The sequence below is a fragment of the Penicillium chrysogenum genome (assembly GCF_028827035.1).
Source record: "Penicillium chrysogenum strain IBT 35668 chromosome Unknown utg000001l_segment0_segment0, whole genome shotgun sequence".
NCBI lineage: Eukaryota > Fungi > Ascomycota > Eurotiomycetes > Eurotiales > Aspergillaceae > Penicillium > Penicillium chrysogenum.
In genome coordinates, this window is record NW_026622749.1 from 8,096,176 (window position 1) to 8,114,222 (window position 18,047).

General features: G+C 50.9%; 6 protein-coding genes across 6 annotated transcripts; 3 read left to right on the top strand and 3 right to left on the bottom strand.

Annotated features, from left to right (window-relative positions):
- Window positions 1-416: 416 nt before the first annotated feature.
- On the bottom strand, window positions 417-2,908 carry N7489_003195 (E3 ubiquitin-protein ligase BRE1; the record flags this gene model as incomplete). Its single annotated transcript, XM_056708950.1, has 6 exons — window positions 417-590; window positions 643-1,713; window positions 1,769-2,307; window positions 2,370-2,421; window positions 2,493-2,636; window positions 2,726-2,908. 6 exons carry the CDS (start codon window positions 2,906-2,908, stop codon window positions 417-419), a joined length of 2,163 nt encoding a protein of 720 aa, XP_056573252.1.
- A 335-nt stretch (window positions 2,909-3,243) lies between these two features.
- On the top strand, window positions 3,244-5,248 carry N7489_003196 (transcription factor TFIIIB subunit BDP1; the record flags this gene model as incomplete). Its single annotated transcript, XM_056708951.1, has 2 exons — window positions 3,244-3,271; window positions 3,330-5,248. The coding sequence occupies 2 exons, from the start codon at window positions 3,244-3,246 to the stop codon at window positions 5,246-5,248; spliced, it is 1,947 nt and encodes a 648-aa protein (XP_056573253.1).
- Window positions 5,249-5,560: 312 nt separating this feature from the next.
- On the bottom strand, window positions 5,561-6,514 carry N7489_003197 (DUF1183 domain protein; the record flags this gene model as incomplete). Its single annotated transcript, XM_056708952.1, has 1 exon — window positions 5,561-6,514. The coding sequence occupies one exon, from the start codon at window positions 6,512-6,514 to the stop codon at window positions 5,561-5,563; it is 954 nt and encodes a 317-aa protein (XP_056573254.1).
- Window positions 6,515-7,227: 713 nt separating this feature from the next.
- Window positions 7,228-9,165, top strand: N7489_003198 (uncharacterized protein; the record flags this gene model as incomplete). The annotated part of the gene is made up of 1 exon (XM_056708953.1): window positions 7,228-9,165. One exon carries the CDS (start codon window positions 7,228-7,230, stop codon window positions 9,163-9,165), a length of 1,938 nt encoding a protein of 645 aa, XP_056573255.1.
- Window positions 9,166-10,151: 986 nt separating this feature from the next.
- On the bottom strand, window positions 10,152-11,545 carry N7489_003199 (NAD(P)/FAD-dependent oxidoreductase; the record flags this gene model as incomplete). Its single annotated transcript, XM_056708954.1, has 2 exons — window positions 10,152-11,089; window positions 11,143-11,545. The coding sequence occupies 2 exons, from the start codon at window positions 11,543-11,545 to the stop codon at window positions 10,152-10,154; spliced, it is 1,341 nt and encodes a 446-aa protein (XP_056573256.1).
- A 2,409-nt stretch (window positions 11,546-13,954) lies between these two features.
- Window positions 13,955-17,838, top strand: N7489_003200 (uncharacterized protein; the record flags this gene model as incomplete). The annotated part of the gene is made up of 2 exons (XM_056708955.1): window positions 13,955-16,520; window positions 16,577-17,838. The coding sequence occupies 2 exons, from the start codon at window positions 13,955-13,957 to the stop codon at window positions 17,836-17,838; spliced, it is 3,828 nt and encodes a 1,275-aa protein (XP_056573257.1).
- Window positions 17,839-18,047: the final 209 nt, after the last annotated feature.

Below are 18,047 nucleotides of genomic sequence, written 5' to 3' on the forward strand. Positions count from 1 at the left end.
TGGGGAAAAAACCTCACATTGCATTCGTCATGTTGCTTTGTACTTTTTGTTTTGCTCCGTACACGGTAGTCCTACATGACACAGAAATCTAGAATAGCTCAGCCTCCGAGGAAAATCAGTGTGCGCCGGCCTCTTGTCCAGAGAGGATGAAGAACGACGCCCCTGCGCCTTGAGAAACCCACCATTGCTTTGGTTTGTAGAAAAAAAACAGAGGGAAAGAAGGGAGAAAATAAAACATGCCCCGGATTGGGGCTGAACGTGCATAACTCGTCAAACGCCGGCCCGAACCAGACCTGCTAAACCACACGAAAAACACCACACCATGAACCTGTCCGGATGTGACACACTAAAAAGAGATAGACGTAAAAGAGGAAAGCATCGAAAGGAAGATATAATACAGGAGATTTGAAGGTCGATCAGAGGGTAATATGCATGTGGTCGTTGCTTCCGAAAGATTTGCCGCAGTTAGGGCACTTGCGGGAGCGAGACGTAAGACGCTCCTCGACGCAATCTTTGCAGAATACATGGCCGCATGTCTTGATCGCCGTATTTTTGAAATTGCGACGGCACACGGTGCACAATGCAAGTGTCTAAACAGGTTAGCTGTGGTTCATTAACACATGCGGGGATTCAACAACATACTCGCAGCATTTCATATTCCGAGGACGAATTGCCAAGACTCTTGTTCTTCCAGTTGTCCAAACTCTTCTTGGTATCCGCAAGTGACTGTTTCAACCCGGCGACCTCTGTCTCTGCTTGTCGCAAAGCAGAAGTGGTGCTGCCCAGTGTCGAGTCCTTGGATATTGACAGCCCTTTGAGCTCGGCGACCTGGTTTTTCAAGCCTTCCATGAGGATATTGCTCTCAGTCAACTGCTGCTGAATCGCGCGGTGCTTGTTCAAGGCTGTATTTAATGCCTCCTTGGTCTCACTAGCTTGCTTGTCCATGTTAGACACCAATGACCGGGTAGAGGCTTCGGACTCCTTCAGCTGAGCCACAATATCTGATGTCTTGGAGCTTTGCATTCTGAGCGTTCTAACTTCGACATCCCGTGCTTCTTTGCTTTTCATTGCAGCAAAGAACTTCTGATCTGCTTTAGACTTCTCCGCCGTCAGCCGTGCAACCTTCTCCTCCATAGCCCCAAAGTCGGTAACTTTCTGCGATGCTAGAGTTGCAAACTTCGTGTAAGCTGTCTGCATCGATGTCAACTCGGTGTTGAGCATGGAGTACTGGCGTTCCAGGCTGGTATACTTGGCGCGAAGCTCCTCCAGTGGCATATCGTTGATATTGTCGGCGGACTTGGAGCCCTCAACCTGTAGTCGCAACCTTTGACTTTCTGACTCTAAGGCGGTGATTCGAGCCTCCCTAGCGTCCGCCAGCTCTTGCAGTTTCAGACTAGAAGTCTTCTTCTGATCTTGCGCGGCCTTTCGCATCTGCTGGTCTGCGAGAAGTTCGTCGCGGGCGTTCCGTATCCGAGCCAGGTCCGTTTCAGCCTTCATCAACTGAGCTTCTTTCTCGGCAATCGTACTCTGCGTTTCATCTTCCACTTGGATCTTGTATGCGGTTCTTTCCGCGCGGTATTTCTCTGCTTCCTCACGAAGTTGAACATTTGTCGCTTCCAAGTGGTTGATTCGCTTAACTACATCGTCATATTGTGATCGAAGGTGCTTGAACAAATCCGTGTGGGCGTAATCGTCATCGGTGAATTTCGAAGACTGGGATCGCGATGTGAGCGGCAAAACGACAATTTAATGACGGGGTGAGTCCAACCTTGACTTTGATTTCCGTAATCTGGCCTAGTAGACTGGCATTCTCGGCTTCCAGTTGCCGTACTTGTTCCTTTTGTTTCTCCGAAATTGCAGTGAGCTTATTATTGGCTTCTTCCAACTCGGGATTGCGTTCTCCGGCGGGGGTGCCTCCATTTGCGGGTGACGATTCTTCGCGCTTTGATTGTGCCGTTTCCCCAGGTCGTTGAATACCCATAGACTGCTGCTTTTCCAATTTCGCAACAGTCAGACTCTTGGCACGATCAAGTTTCTTTTCGGCTACCAGATATCGCAGGGAGGCTTCCTCAAGGCTTTCCTCCAACTGTTGCTTCTCGGCTAGGGTTTTTTCGAGTTCGGCGATCGCTACTTTTTCCTCGGCCAATTTCTTTGCAAGGCGAGTTTGTACCTCTGAGATATCGGCAGGCGCATTGGACTTAGACTGAACTTGAGAAATTATTGCGCGAATATCCTCCGACCGCGATTTCAGATGCTTCTCGAACTCTTCAACATCTTCAAACTGTAAGGAGCTTTTAAAGGAGGTTTCTGCAAATAAAGTCAATATTGGAATAGTGGGTGCGGTGTGGGGCAAAAATAATGGTACTGACCTTGGTCTTCTGCTTGCGATGATCCAAGTAGTATTTTCACTTCATCGATCAACTAATCTGAAATTAGTCCCCGCTCCAAAATTGCTTTCAGGTTGACCGGGGCAAACAATTGGGAAAACCTACCTGTTTGAACCACAGATCGATAACACGAAGATGATCGTTGTGAAACGTGGCAGCCTTTGACATCTGGCTCAAACGTGATTCCAGCGAGGATTTCTCCCGCTTATACTCCTGCATCTGGCGCAAAATCGCTTCTTTTTGAAACCGCTATCGCAAGAAGCCCGATTAGCATATATTCCAGAGGGGACTCAAATCGAATCTCTGAACCGCGGAAGAAATCTAAAACATAAACTTACCTCCAAATCATCTTTCCATGGCATATCGGCATCCGGGTGAGGCTTGCTACCACCGTTAACACTGGTAGCCTGCTTCTTTAACGGCGGAGCCGAGTCATTGTTGTCCGCAGCGGGCCTCTTCCGGTCTTCCATCTTGACAAGACCGGACTCTGAAGACGTGACGGGGGGTTCGACGGCCGGCATCAGTGGCTAGACTGGCATGAGAGGGCTATTATCACCACCGGACCGTCCGTCAGTCAGCCAGACGCAGATCTCGAGACTGTGTCCAATCCTGTCGAAGGAAAGTCCGGTAGAAGAGTAAATGTCCAGTAACCGAAAGCGAAAGAAGTGGAAGTGAAAGAAGGGTGGGCGAGCAGACGATAGAAGGGGTGGGATGGCAGAGATCGAGGAGTTGAAGACAGGAGGATTTTCAACGAGGTTTAGCGTCCGCTAGTGCCATCACGTGATCCTCGCCCACTTCCCCGGCCTGGAACTTTTTACGATCTTCATCAATCCACACCTTACAGCAATGGGCAGTCATGAAGTCCTTTTCCAGTTCTGCGATTAGTGAGTATTATCTGACTGTGAATTATAACTGTGCAATCTCTGACTGTGTGTTTGATAGATAAAACCGGCAAGAAATTCGCCCCGAAGGCGCCTATCCGCCGTGCGCCCGCCGCCGCGCCCGCCGCCGCGCCCGCGAGACGACCTAGTGTTGCTCAACAGTCGTCAGCTGAGCCTGCCCAGGAGGAGAAGGAAAAAGCCAAAGATGTAGTTTCCTCTGATCTGACGCCTCCTGTGGCTGCAGAGCCAGAAGCAAGGGCAGTCACAGAGGCCTCACCTGCGGTAGTCGCTGCGCCAACCACGGAACAAACACCCGTTGCTTTGGATACTGCAGTTACTCCACCGATCGCTACTCCTACCACCGCTCCGATTGTTACACAGAGTGTCGCACCTACTGCTACGTCTACTGCTACAACCGCCGCTACACCCATCGCCAAGCCGACTCCAATCTCAAAGCCGATCTCAAAGCCCACTCCGATCCCTAAGCCAACTACTATCTCAAAGCCGACTCCAATCCCCAAGCCGACTGCAATCCCAAAGCCAACTCCGATCCCAAAGCCAGCTGTCCCGCAGAAGCGCACTGCCGCCATCTCTATCTCGCAACCCGCACCTGTCTCAACCGCCCCGCCTACCCCTCCTCCCAGTCAACCCACCCCATCTCCCGCCAATGTTCCGACTACCGAGGCTCAACCTCCATCGTCTGAGGAGCATGGACCAGAGACAGCTCTTTTGGAATATGCCAGGATTGAAACAGCGCGGGCCGCAGAAAATCTTGTTGATTCAAATGAAACTCTACCCCAGCCTCCGCCTGAAACTGAACGAGCTGCCCCAACGGAGCGTCGACCAACAAAACGCGCTCGAACTTCATCCACTACAGCTGTCCCAGCTCGGAAGAAATCGGTATCAGTAGCGGCAAGACGTCGGAGCTCCCAATCAATCGTGCCTACCATCGAAGATTCAAGCGCAATACCCAGTGAATCCAATATTTCAACCCCAGATCCCACAAAGCCGAAGAAACGAAAGTACTCGAAGGCCGGTACCTCGGATCTTGAGGGTAGCGAGAAGCCAAAGCGCACCCGCAAGAAGCGCGAACCTACCCCGGAAGGCGCAGAGACAGTCGAGATCTTGCCGAACGTTGTCAAAATGTCCGAGCTTTGCAAAGATCTCAGAACCGGAAAGAAGTCCAAACGCGAGACAGAGCTACGCAAGATCGATCAGGCTGAAGAAGAACGGAAGAAGCAGGGTGGGACCCCTGGGCCAGGAACAGGAACGCCCGTCAAGCAAACTGAACCCGAACAGGAGAAGAATGAGCAACCAGTTGATTGGAAACCCCAAAGTGGCCCGATTATGCGAATCGTCAACGGCGAGATCGTGCTGGATAGTGCTTCCTTGCAGGTCGATCGTCACGCAGATGCCGCCCGAACCGCCGGCGACCTCGAAGATGTGGTGGAAAGCTCGTTCACGCGAAAGGTCAACCAGGCCTCGTATGGCAAGCGTACAAAGACTGAAACATGGGACGAAGAGTTGACAGATCTGTTTTATCGCGGGCTCCGCATGTTCGGTACGGATTTCATGGTCATCAGCAAAATGTTCCCGGGCAGATCTCGTCGTCAGATCAAGTTGAAATTCAACAATGAAGAGCGCCGTGATCCGCAACGAATCAAGGAGACCTTGATGGGCCCGTCTGAGACTATCGACATTGCGACGTACTCAGAAATGACGAACACCGTCTATGATGATCCCAAGATTGTTCAGCAAGAACTTGACGATGAGAAGAAGCGGATTGAGGACCAACACACTAAGGAGAAGGAGTTGCAAGAGGAAATGCTTCGAAACCCCAGTGGTGATTCCAAGGATTCGAAGGATGCCAAGAACGACAAGACGGGTGTTAAGAAGTCCCGCAAGAAGGCCAGCATGAAGAACCAGGGAGGCGGAACAGAGGAGGTTCTGGGATCGATAGATGACTTCCCCATGGCTTAAGTCGGGGATTCTAATGGACATGGATCATATGAAGTGAAGAATAATAGGTCACGGCGTTCTGAGTGCGGGATTACAAGATACACATTGATCGAGCCAGGAGTTTCAGGCTGTTTGCTAGCTAATTGATTTGTTGCTTCATTACATTTCTCCCATTGTGTACGTGTCGGTTTGATAATGGCCAAAAGAAATTAGAGCCACCGGTAAACGAGTTGTTGCTTCTTTTGACCTTTCTTAAAAGGCCTTTTTGGCCATCTTTTTGATATCTCCTTTTCCTCAAGTCGGTAGTAAATGACAGGTGAAGACAGACATGATTCACCTACGCCTCGTCGACCCGAACCCAGTACTAGCAGTCGGAGACGAGAACCGCGGCGGCGAGCGCGAGCGCGAGCTGCCTTCGCCTGGGTCATATTGACCAAACCTGCCTGTTGGCATTGCACCACGCGATCCACTATCAGCCCGTCTTCCCATGTGATAACCAGCCGCAGCACCGCCTAACGCACCAGTCCAGAAACCTGGCGTCCAGCCCTGCGGACGAGCAGCAGACTTATAAGGATCGAAACTGCTGTATGGAGGCGGAGGATCATCTCCACCTCCACCTCCCCCGCCACCACCTCCCCAGGAACCACCCCACCCCGGAGCCTGACCCCCACCCCTGCGTCGCCGATTCCCCCATCGGAAAAACAGCGCTAACATAGGCCAGAAGATCATGACGAAAACAGCAGCGATGAAGCCAAGGAAAATCAATTCCCCAAGCACAGCCATAATCTTCTGACCCCAAGTTTCGGACCGGCTCGTACTCGTCCAATCCCACTCCGCATCACCGCCTCTCTTGCCAAACCGCTTCTCCCCGGCCTCGGTCAAGAGGAGCCGGTACTCAACCCCACAACTCCCCTTCAACACCCACTTATCATCAGCATTCCGGTATCCCTCGCATACAACATCTGTTGCGCCGAGCTTGAACTCCGGCGGTAGGTCTGCGGTGCATGTCCACTGCACGTCTTCGACGTCGTAGTCGTAGCCTTGGTTTGTGCAGCGCATTGTTTCAGGTTGGTAGAGGTTGCATATTTGTTTTGACGGGCCTGTGCAGCTGAGTTGTGGGATTGGGGAGACGCGCCGTGCGCTGGTCATGCGGTGCGCGCGTAGTGTTAGGGATTGCACATTTGATAATAGGATGGCGTCTTTGCCTGGTGGTTTTGAGTTTGAGAAGCATGTCGCTGGTGAGATGAGGAGTAAGGCAGTGATTGCCAGCTTTGGGAGAGTGTGCATGGTTGTATGCTTGAGAGCTGGATAGCTCTCTGGCTTGTGGTATATCGTCTGTTGTGCCTGCACTATCGGTTGAGGTTGATCTGAGGTAGTGGTTGGTGGTAAGCACGATTCACATTTCGGATGATTAGGCTCCAATGCTGTGAGTCAATAGGTGGCGATTCTTTTAAGGATTTCGTGTCCTTTGGACTTGCTTGGAGAAGGAAGAGTGGAGACCTGTCAACTTCTCATCTATGTAGCTTTGTTTGCTTTGTTTGCATTATCGTATCCTTCTGGCCAGGACTCCTTTTCTTTTGATTCGCATGAATATAAGACAAATATTGGAATTATCATTGGCATTATGCCATCGTGCAGACGGAATTCTAACTCCAATCTGTAAGTCCTACTACACTGCCCAGGTGCGGGTGTCCCTCCTAATGTAGTATAGTCAATGTAAGGCGTCCCACTTTTCGGCGTCGGCCTGATATGGACACTCGGACCGAGACGATTTATCAAAGAGAGGGGCGAGGCGACGGCAGAGGGCACTACAGAGTATCCGTTCTAGCGGATCCGATTTGAAATTCATTGGTGATCGCTCCGCCGACGATCAGAGCACTGTCCACTGATCTATTTATCTATTACAAATCCCTGGCAGCCTCGCACAATGAAGTGCACCTCAATTATTCGACACAAGCTTTCTGTTTTAAATATCCTTCAAACCCCGTAGAGGTACCGTCATGGATGAAGCCCGGTTCCAAAGACCTCCCTCGCCCTATCCTACCGAAGTGCAGATCGACCCGGACAATGAGAAGAGAGTAATAGATATACAGCCTGGTTCTGGAAAGGAAAAGATTCGGTGCCATGTGTCACCACAGTCTCTCACCTCTCATCCCTCAGGTGACTATGAGGCGCTGTCCTACGTCTGGGGTGACTGGGAGAACCATGGCACGATCTCTCTAAATGGTATTCCAGACTTCCCTGTTACTCGCAATCTTCTAAGAGCTCTTCGAAGAGTTCGTACACGGGACCGTCCTCGTCGAGTATGGATTGACCAAATCAGCATCAACCAGCAGGAAAAAGCCGAGCGCAAGCGACAAGTCAAGCAAATTGGCCGTATATTTAGCCAGGCAAGTCGCGTGATTGTCTGGCTCGGCGAATCTGACGAAGATATCGACTATGCTTCGAAAGATGGACGTGATTTCTTTACAGCTCTGCGCAAGGCATGCTCAGATGGGACAGCCAACCCATGGTGGTCGAGGGCTTGGGTCATAGAAGAATTTGTCCTCTCCAAAAGAGACCCCCTTGTCATGTTTGGCCCATACCAGAGGGAATGGGCAGGATTTATGGAGCCGAAGGAAGAATGGAATTCGTATGGGCCCGCGGCGCAGAAAAGAGACAAGGACGCTGGGATGGGGGACCCCGTCAAGGAGATGCTCATTGTCAATCTTCATATGCTAAATTACAATCGCATGCGTGTCCCTAAGGGCGAGCACAACTTGCATGCCCTCACTGCAATTCTTAGGCAGACCAACACGCTAGATCCTCGCGATAAAGTTTACTGTGCCTTGGCCTCGCTGTCAAATACGGAGAGGGGGTTGATCACGGTAGACTATGACAAGTCGGTTTCGGAGGTCTTTTCCCATGCCACGTATGCATCTATAGCCGCGACAGGGAGTCTGGGGATCCTGAGCTTAGTACCAAGGCTATCTTCGCAGAAGATTGGGGACATGCCAACCTGGACCGTCGACTTTACGTTCCCACGGGAGAAACAGACCATCCGTACCATAAAGGCTGAGCAAGGTCCACTACGGTTGGTGACCCAGGTCTCTGAGCTTATGCAACCGCAAGAATCATACGGCTTATTCAAACTGTTTGACTTTGCCAGCAACCAGCAGAGTTGGACTCATAAAAACCCCAAGACGACTGCCGAGGTTTTCTTTAATCCTTATGGCCCTAGGAGACTGGTGCTCACTGGTCTTGAGTTTGATTGCGTCCAAGACATTGCGTGCGTTGATACATACATTGGCCTGAGCAAGACGACACCAGCTGAAACCATCATCAACTACGTTGTTCCGTCCTCGACGAACAGTTTAGTGGCGTTGTTTGATCTGAAAAGTCTCAATTCCAAAGAACGCGAAATACACTCGTCCATCCGACAGCGGATATCCAACATAAGTCCATACTATAAAGTAATTGATTTCTCTTTGACATACCCTTCGACGCAAGAGTTAGGAACAGTGCGGCTGAGCAGGATCGCAGCTCTGTTTCGGGCATGGGACAAAGCAGCCAGGCCGCGAAAGGCACGCCCGATATCTGAACCTTCCTTGACTACAATGCCGGAAATTTATCGGGGATTTTGGTCTCAATTGACACAGGGCGAGCAGGTTGGGCATATGCGGGCCGGCTTATTCAAATTCTACATGCTTCTAGACACAAGAGGTGTTTCCTTTTTCATCACGGCTGCTGGCTTTGTTGGCCTTGGTCCCGCGGATCTCAAACCAGACGACAGAATCGTCTTATGCTATGGAAGTCGGTTCCCAGTCGCGCTTCGACGGTCCAGCAACGGAAACTGGCAATTTGTGGGCTTCATATATGTTAGGGGAATCATGGATCATGAGCTGTTCGACTGTTTCCCCAACATTATGCTGAAAGAGACGAGGTTCATATTGGAGTAGCTTAACCTCCGGCCAAGTCGATTACAAATTCGCCATTTCCTCCTACGGGGCCTCCAAATTTGTGGAGTATTCAGCAACCTTGCTTTCCCTCTACTTTGCTCTTCGATCTCGTTAGCAGTAAGCATACGTTTGATGGTAGTTCGTTTTATCCCCTGCTTATAATAATAGGGCGCTATACTCCTAGCTATAATAGTAAAGCTTAAAGATAGTAAAGGTTAGATATTAAACCCGGTTATCGCGTCTTAGGTAGCCATTTTTAAAAAAATGTAGATGTATACACTTATATTGTCTGGGCACCGGAGGCATTCGCCATGGAGCCTCGCGATAGTCTAGCAGCCTTGCTAGATGTGGCAAATGACTTCCGTAGCAAACATGTGCACACGTAGTTAGAGCGCAAGGACGAACCAGCAGCCTAGAAGTGTAGAAGGAAGTTTCATCGCTGTAGACCGCGATTTAAGCAAGGGAAAACTTTTCGGGGCGACTGTCTTGAGAACATGGTTCAAAGGGTGATTGGTCTATGACTGCATGGATTTTGAGGCTGGATCATTCGGTTTCGATTTTGATCTTGGAGCCAAATTGCTTTTTGATCAGGGCGGGACAAAGCTTATGGAAATGGCAACTGCCGAAGGCAGAACGCCCCTCCTTGCTGCCGCATGCATGGGCCATGTTGCTGTTGTCAGATTCTTACTCGATAAGGGGGGTGATACAAATGTCAGTCGGTGGAAATTCCGATGACACAAACTCGGCTTTTACACTCGCAGCCCCAAGGGGGATATTGTTGTTCTCGATCTTCTACTCTCGTGAGAATTGAAACCCAGCTTCGAGGGCAAGGACAGTGATAAAGCAATGCATTTTGCGGCTTGATATAGAGATCTTGCTGCGTTGAGCGGTTTCTAGAGGACTTTAAAGGGGATACTATCCCGCACGGCTTTCAGCAAGCCCTCGTTCACGCTAACCCATATCGATGTATTACACCAGGCAAGCGCTTAACCACCGAGCGCCTTGAACATCTGTTCAACGTCGTCGCCAACCTGGAATTCCAGATCCTGAATCTGGAGACGGTAGAAGTCTTCATCTCCTCCCGCCGCGGCCACCATGGCTGTAGGAACTGCATCTAGGTATTCCTGCTTGGACATAGAGACGTGGGCACTGACAGCCGCCCGCTTGGCTGACCACATAGCGTGATACGCATTGGTAGACCCGTCGTTGTTGGCATCGCCGACAACATAGAGCCCACTGGTGCTTGATTCCATGTTTTTCTTGACTTTGACAGAACTTCCATCCATCTCCAAGCGCAGCTGTTTGTGAAGGCTCGATGTCTGAGTGGTAGGTACGGAAATGAGCATTCCGTTCGTGACAATAGGGTTGGGACTACCGCCGTTCAGATGCACTCTATACTCGTCATCTTTGGGTTCCATTTTGGTCGTGGTGCGCTCGATCTTAGTAATTTCGTTTTCCCTGATAGGGATCTTGTACGTATTCTTGATGACGGTTTCCCATCCCGGCCAGCGTGCCTCTGCCGCATCCTTGTCCTCCTTCGTGAGAGGCCCGCCGGTCACGATGGTTATATCAGTGGTCAGCTTTCTCACGTTCAAGGCAGACCCAATGGCGCTCGCTAGTTTGCCATAAACAACCATTTTGCGGTCCTTATAGTCGTGGCCATCGCACCAGGGGCACCAGAACACGCCCCTTCCAAAAGCTTCGGCAAATCCCGGCTTATTGGGTAGCACGTCCTTGATACCTGTGGCCATGATGACCCTCTTAGCTGTGACCGTTCCGCCTTTGTCGTCATAAACACGGAAGCCCTTCTCGAGGGGAATAATGCCAATGACCTTTGTCTTGCGCGTGGCCCAGAAGGAATAGTCAGGGTACAGTTCATCGATTTGCTTTCGAACTGCCGCTCGAAACTTCAGTGGCACCTCGCCTAGATACAATCAGCTCCCAGCCCTTCATTATAGGAGCAGACATAATACCCACCGTCTTGACCGAGAACATCGTGCATGTATCGTGTCTGCCCATTCCGATACTCCTGCGAATCATACAAGATGGATGTGCGGGCAACTCGAGCAAGAGACATGGACGCAGCCAAACCGGCAGGCCCACCGCCGACAATGGCAACATCGTAGTCCCACGCGGTAGGTTCCCACTCTCCTGGCGACGTGTAGTCGGTTATATTGAACTCGACCTCATTGGTCTCAAGCTGCCGGGTGACGTCGGAGACCGTATCTTCTGCATCTTCAGCAAGAACGCTCTGGGGGATAATGAGGGCAGAAGAAAGCGGAAGGCAAAGAAGGCAAAAGCGCCAGAAAGACGATTTGAGATACACCATGTCTGCGGGGTTGCAGAGGGAAAACTCCTTGACGGTTTGTGAATTGAGCATCTGAGGGGGCAGGCCTCTACTTATATTGAAAAATGGGCTACATTTGTCACTCAGTCGCCTTGTTTTATCTGTTCCACATGAAAGTTTTGTTACTTCCATACTACTAGCTCTATGCTGCGTGCTAAGCCGCCCGTGCATCCGATCGCTGAAGATCTGCTCCCTTGCTTGGATTGGTTGTTGGGTCTATAATGCTTCAGGGGACCCCATAAGCCACGCAGATCCCTTTGATTCTGGCGAATGATGACGCGCCAATACAATAGTGTGTCCACTTCAGCTAGCCACCCTCCACTCTCGACCTGACGAAGTGTATACTTCAGAACAAACGAGTCTCTTTTGCCCATGCCAATGCCGTGTAAAATTGACTAGTAAACAAAGATCGGCAAAGATAGCACATCAATTTTGTGTGTGACCCTGACGCCTCGCCCCAACAATATGCATGGTGTAATAACTATCACAAACATAGGGGTCGGCACGGATACATATTCCTAACATTTTGAAATCTGAAATCTTCGCATCCGCATTTGCAAAGGTAGTATGTTTACTCCGTATATCGGTAATAGGTTGACAAGTAGATGATGTTGGGTTTCCTTTTAATCAACCTTTGCAGAAGCCATGTCGTATATTTGGCCCCTTGACCCCTGCATAAGGTTCAGCTACTATGATACTCAACTTGGTCTGTTGTGATGTATGGTTGGTGGAGATCAGGAACTAGTTAGCAAATAGCCTACCTGGGTATAGTAGTATGGTATCTCTGAAAACAAATCCAACCCCGCAGGCTCTGTACAGCAAAAGCTTAGATAGCCGAATGAATTTGAGTTCAATTAGCAGGCTGTCAGAATCGTCAGCCCCAGGTTGAGAGGGAGAGAAAGGTTCAGTCCTGGAGGACGAGGTGCCAACCTTGGCGCATTGATTCAATCATAGTAGGTGCCACCACGATCACAACCTAGGCATATATTTTGATTCGTATTTGATCGTACAGTAGTGATAGCATAGCCGTGGGAAGAGCATGCTGGCGTGCAGAGAGGCCATTAGCAGCTCTCTACTATCAAAGATCTGCTCTTTAGGTGGCTCCAAATCTAATAAATCTGAGAGGTAGAGCTGAGAGAATAGGGGACAGAGTTAGGGGATTTATACTAGACTATGGTATAGACATTTAGAAAGGTGTCGTGAATCAGCTCTGGCTTTGGATACTTGACGAAATTATGGCCACCAGATGCTTTCATTTCCAATACAGCTGCCTAACTAATACAATTAACTAGAGACCATTATCGCAAGCACGACAAGCGAGATACACGAAACAGAAAGCAGTTTTCTTCAACGGGTTCTAAACAATGTTCGAGCCCAAGAAAAGGACTCTCCAATGTCGGTCGAAAACATCAAGAACTCATCCTCAGTACGGCCACGAGCTTTTTCAACAAGAAAGATGTTGAAGTATCGGGGAACAAGAAATAGCCTTTGGGGGCCTATCGTACGGCTATCTTGAACGTGGTAAGAGCCAGCGCGATCCCAGAGAGTGAGCTATGAGTCTAACCTAATGATTGATGGAAACAAAAGCGTGACAAGGGAGTCGCACTTATTCGATGTATTCGAAAAGTCACTTGATGATACAGCTATAGACGATGAGGGTCGGGAGAGTTCCAACGAATTCTCCAAGCTGTCGCCAGCAGAGACCAAGAGTCCGGGAGAAAGTCAAAATAATACAGACGGAACGAATACGTAAACAATCCAAGTTGGACAGAGGCATGAGAACGGACGACGAATACGGCTGGTCTGGTTCGGGAGGTGATCAGATGGTTTGACTGTCGCTGCTGGAATCATCGTTATATACACGCATTGGGGTTGAAAATAAGAAGTACTCCTTGCTCTCTGTACGAAACAATACGGTGTCTCTCAACCAATATTTGACTCGCCTGGCCAGGAGTTATCCCGTTTTATCCAAGCGATGGTTCTTCACTGTCTTTCGGAGCGACCAGGCAGGGGCCCAGAAGATCTCGTATTGGTCATGCTCATGCCACTCTTGTTCAGCTTGAGAGAGATTGACTGTAAAGAAGGAATCCGGGGTAGGGTGGGGTGTGTCGGTGCCTTGAAAGCCACCTCTACTTCCACTGATCGGGTTCGCCATCCCTATCTTCATCTTCGGGTCGGGCCTCCACCCCCGCAAGGTTAATCCTCGGGCAGTGGGTCCCGACGCTTTGACCTTCCATTCCCATAGATGACGGAGATAGAATGGGCTCCTACAAACCATGTAACTGCACTGCACAGTTTTGCCGAGTTGGGGACTGTACGTCGCCGACGATCCACTACATCGGAGGTATATATAAATATCCGGTCCGTTGCCTCTCTGATGACTGATGCTAGAGGAGCAAGACAGCCGTGAAAAAATATACACCCTCGTTCCTTTATTTTAGGATGTCAGGCAACAAAATCAAGGTTTCCATTGACCGTGGCGGCACCTTCACCGACGTTCATGCCATCGTGCCCGGCAAGCCTGACATCGTCCTCAAACTCCTTTCCGTCGACCCTTCCAACTACCAAGATGCGCCCACAGAAGGCATCCGCAGAGTCCTTGAGACCGCTACTGGTGCGACGTTACCCAGAGGACAGCCCCTTCAATTGGACAACATAGAATGCCTACGAATGGGCACCACAGTTGCCACCAATGCCCTTCTGGAGCGCAAAGGCATGAGATCTGCCCTCCTGACCACCAAGGGTTTCAAGGGCCTTCTTAGAATTGGCAACCAGGCCCGTCCCGACATCTTCGACCTCTCAGCGAGGCGGCCCGATGTCTTGTTCGAGGATGTTGTCGAGGTTGACGAGCGTATCATCCCCTCGCATCCCCGTTCATCCCCGGAGGCTCTGTCGTCTTTCCGAGTGGTTAAGGGCATTACTGGGGAGACATTCCACGTGGCCCGGGAACTAAATATTGAAAGGATCACTGCAGACCTGGAAGCTCTAAAGAAGCAGGGCTACCGCTCAGTGGCTGTTGCTCTTATCAACTCGTTCGCCTGTCCCGACCATGAACTCAAGGTTAGCGAGATTGCCTCCAAGCTAGGCTTCTCAGTCGCACTATCGTCCCAGTTGCAGCCTATGATCAAGGTGGTCCCTCGCGGCATGTCTGCTACTGCCGACGCCTATCTCACCCCGGTCATTAAATCTTACATCGACTCCATCTCAGAAAATTTCGATGGCGGCTTAGCAGGCTCGCACGGTTGTCGAGTCGAATTCATGCAGTCCGACGGCGGCTTGGTTGACTTCCGTAAGTTCAGCGGCTTGAAAGCTATTCTCTCCGGTCCCGCTGCCGGTGTCGTTGGGTATGCCTCGACAAGTTGGGACGAAGAGGCGAGAGTGCCTATTATTGGCTTTGATATGGGAGGCACATCAACCGACGTGTCACGGTTCGACGGTCACCTTGACCACACCTTCTCCTCCAGTATCTCAGGTGTCAGCATTCAGGCGCCGCAGCTCGATATTAACACCGTAGCCGCGGGAGGTGGATCTATTCTGTCCTGGAAGAACGGCCTATTTATGGTCGGACCCGAATCTGCATCCGCACACCCTGGCCCTGCCTGCTATAGAAAAGGAGGACCGCTCACAGTCACCGATGCAAACCTTTTCCTGGGACGCCTGCTACCTGAATACTTCCCTAAGATTTTCGGCCCGAATGAGGATCAGCCCCTCGACCGAGAAGTTTCTCGGAAGCTGTTTGAGGAGATAACGGAAAAGATCAATTCAGAACACGGCATCACTCAACTCACCGCCGAAGAAGTTGCTCTAGGTTTCCTCAAAGTTGCCGACGAATCAATGACAAGACCTATCCGCAATCTGACGGAAGCTCGAGGATTTGAAACTTCTGCTCACCACCTTGCAAGCTTCGGTGGTGCCGGTGGTCAGCACGCCTGCAACGTTGCTGCCTCGCTCGGCATTTCGCGCATTATCATCCACAAGTACTCGTCTATCCTGTCGGCATACGGCCTCGCTCTTGCTGAAATCGTCCACGAGGCACAAGAGCCTATGGCTGCTTACTATCTCGGAGCTGAGGAATTGATTACTAGCAAGCTACAGGGCCTCATTGACCGCAACACCAGGCAGCTACGGACCCAAGGTTTTGTGGAGAAGCAACTCAGACATGAGGTCTTCCTAAACATGAGGTATAAGGGCTCGGATACAAGTCTGATGATCCTCAAGCCTGAGGATGGTGACTTCCTGTCAGCCTTTATCGAGCGACACCGTCGGGAGTTTAACTTTACATTCCAGCGGCCGGTCATCATTGACGATGTTCGCGTCCGAACGATCGCATCCGCAAGCAAGACGGCGGAGAACAGCCCCCTGCAACAGCTCAAGGACGCAACGTTGAAGGAGGCATGTGCACCTGCCCATTACACAGACGTCTACTTCGACTCGCAAGCTAGATTCAGAAGCACCCCCGTCTACCAGCTTCGAGATCTCGGCTCTAATGTGAAGCTACACGGCCCTGCCATTATCATCGACGAGACTCAGACTATCGTGGTCAATCCTAATGCCGTCGTCCACGTCCTTGACACATGTGTGCTCATCGATTTAGAGTCCGCCCCCCGCGAGGCCACGTACTCGTCTAAGGTTGACCCTATCCGTCTGTCTATCTTTGGCCATAGATTCATGTCTGTTGCCGAGCAGATGGGCCGCACCCTCCAGAAAACCTCCGTTTCAACAAATATCAAGGAGCGACTGGACTTTTCTTGTGCTCTATTCTCCCCCGATGGCGGACTTGTCGCTAACGCTCCCCACGTGCCGGTCCATCTAGGATCAATGCAGTTTGCTGTTCGATACCAGCATAACCGCTGGAAAGGGCAGCTTAACAATGGCGATGTCTTGGTTTCGAACCACCCTATGTCTGGCGGAACCCACTTGCCCGACGTGACGGTCGTCACCCCTGTGTTCAAGCAAGGAACCGATGAAATCATCTTCTACGTCGCCTCGCGCGGCCACCATGCAGACAGTAAGTAGTATTTCTCAAATTATCTGGTCCGCATGTACTGACGATATCGGTTACAGTCGGCGGCATCCTCCCCGGATCCATGCCTCCTAACTCAACTGAGCTATGGCAGGAAGGTGCAGCCATCGAGTCGGAGAAGGTCGTTTCTAATGGTATCTTCAACGAAGACCGCATGCGCGAGCTCTTCCTTGATATCCCATCCAAGTACGAAGGCTGCTCTGGCAGCCGAAACCTGAGCGACAACATCTCGGACCTCAAAGCACAGATTGCCGCCAACGCTCGTGGCATCACACTGATCCAGAACCTGATTGAGGAGTACGGGCTGGAAACTGTGCAGATGTATATGTACGAGATCCAGCGCACAGCCGAATTGGCCGTGCGAAACCTTCTCAAGGATATGTACCACCGCTACGGCGGCCGTCCGCTAGAGGCCTTGGATTTTATGGACGACGGCACACCCATCAAGCTCACGATCACGATTGACAAGGAAGGCGCGGCCGTGTTCGACTTTGACGGTACGGGTCCAGAGGTCCGTGGTAACATTAACGCTCCCGAGGCTATCACCCATTCGGCGATTATATATGCCTTGCGTTGTATGATCAAGTCAGACATCCCTCTGAACCAAGGCTGCTTGAGTCCCATTGATATCAGGATCCCGAAGCCTAGCATCCTGAGCCCTACCGGCGACTCTGCCGTTGTCGGCGGTAACGTAACAACCAGTCAGCGAGTCACCGATGTGGTTCTCAAGGCGCTTCACGCATGTGCCGCCTCTCAGGGTTGTCTGAATAACCTGACATTCGGCGTTGATGCCAAGGTCGATGAGACAGGAAAGGTCACACCGGGCTTCGGTTATTATGAGACTATTGCTGGTGGAGCTGGTGCAGGTGATGGCTGGGTTGGAGAAAGTGGTGTGCATGTGCACATGACGAACACCCGCATTACTGATCCTGAGATTCTTGAGAAACGATACCCATGCGTGCTGCGCCGCTTCGAGCTCCGCGATGACACTGGGGGCGCGGGACGCAATAGGGGAGGTGATGGTGTGACTCGAGAAATCGAATTCCTGGCCCCAGTGCAGTGCTCCATCCTATCCGAGCGCCGTGTTCACCAGCCGTATGGTATGGAGGGCGGCGGGCCTGGATCAACTGGTCTGAACCTCTGGCTCACGGCGGATAGGCACACGGGTCAGGAAAGGAGAGTTAACATGGGTGGAAAGGGTAGTGTACCCATGAAGGTTGGCGACAGGGTTGTCATTATGACTCCCGGTGGAGGTGGCTATGGCAGCAAGGAGACTGCACAGAATGGAATCCACTGTACATAGTACCAACTTTGTCCATAGTGATTAACGAGACCGTTCAATTGAGATTTACATGGAGAATACTACACATGTGTACGAGGATTTAGAGTGGCAAAACAACCACCATTCTCACTTCGTTTCAGATTCCAATTAAACTATCAACCCTCCTGATTACTCGGGGAAAGTAAAGTACTGGCAAGTGAGGATAATGGGTTCATTTCATCAACAGTCAT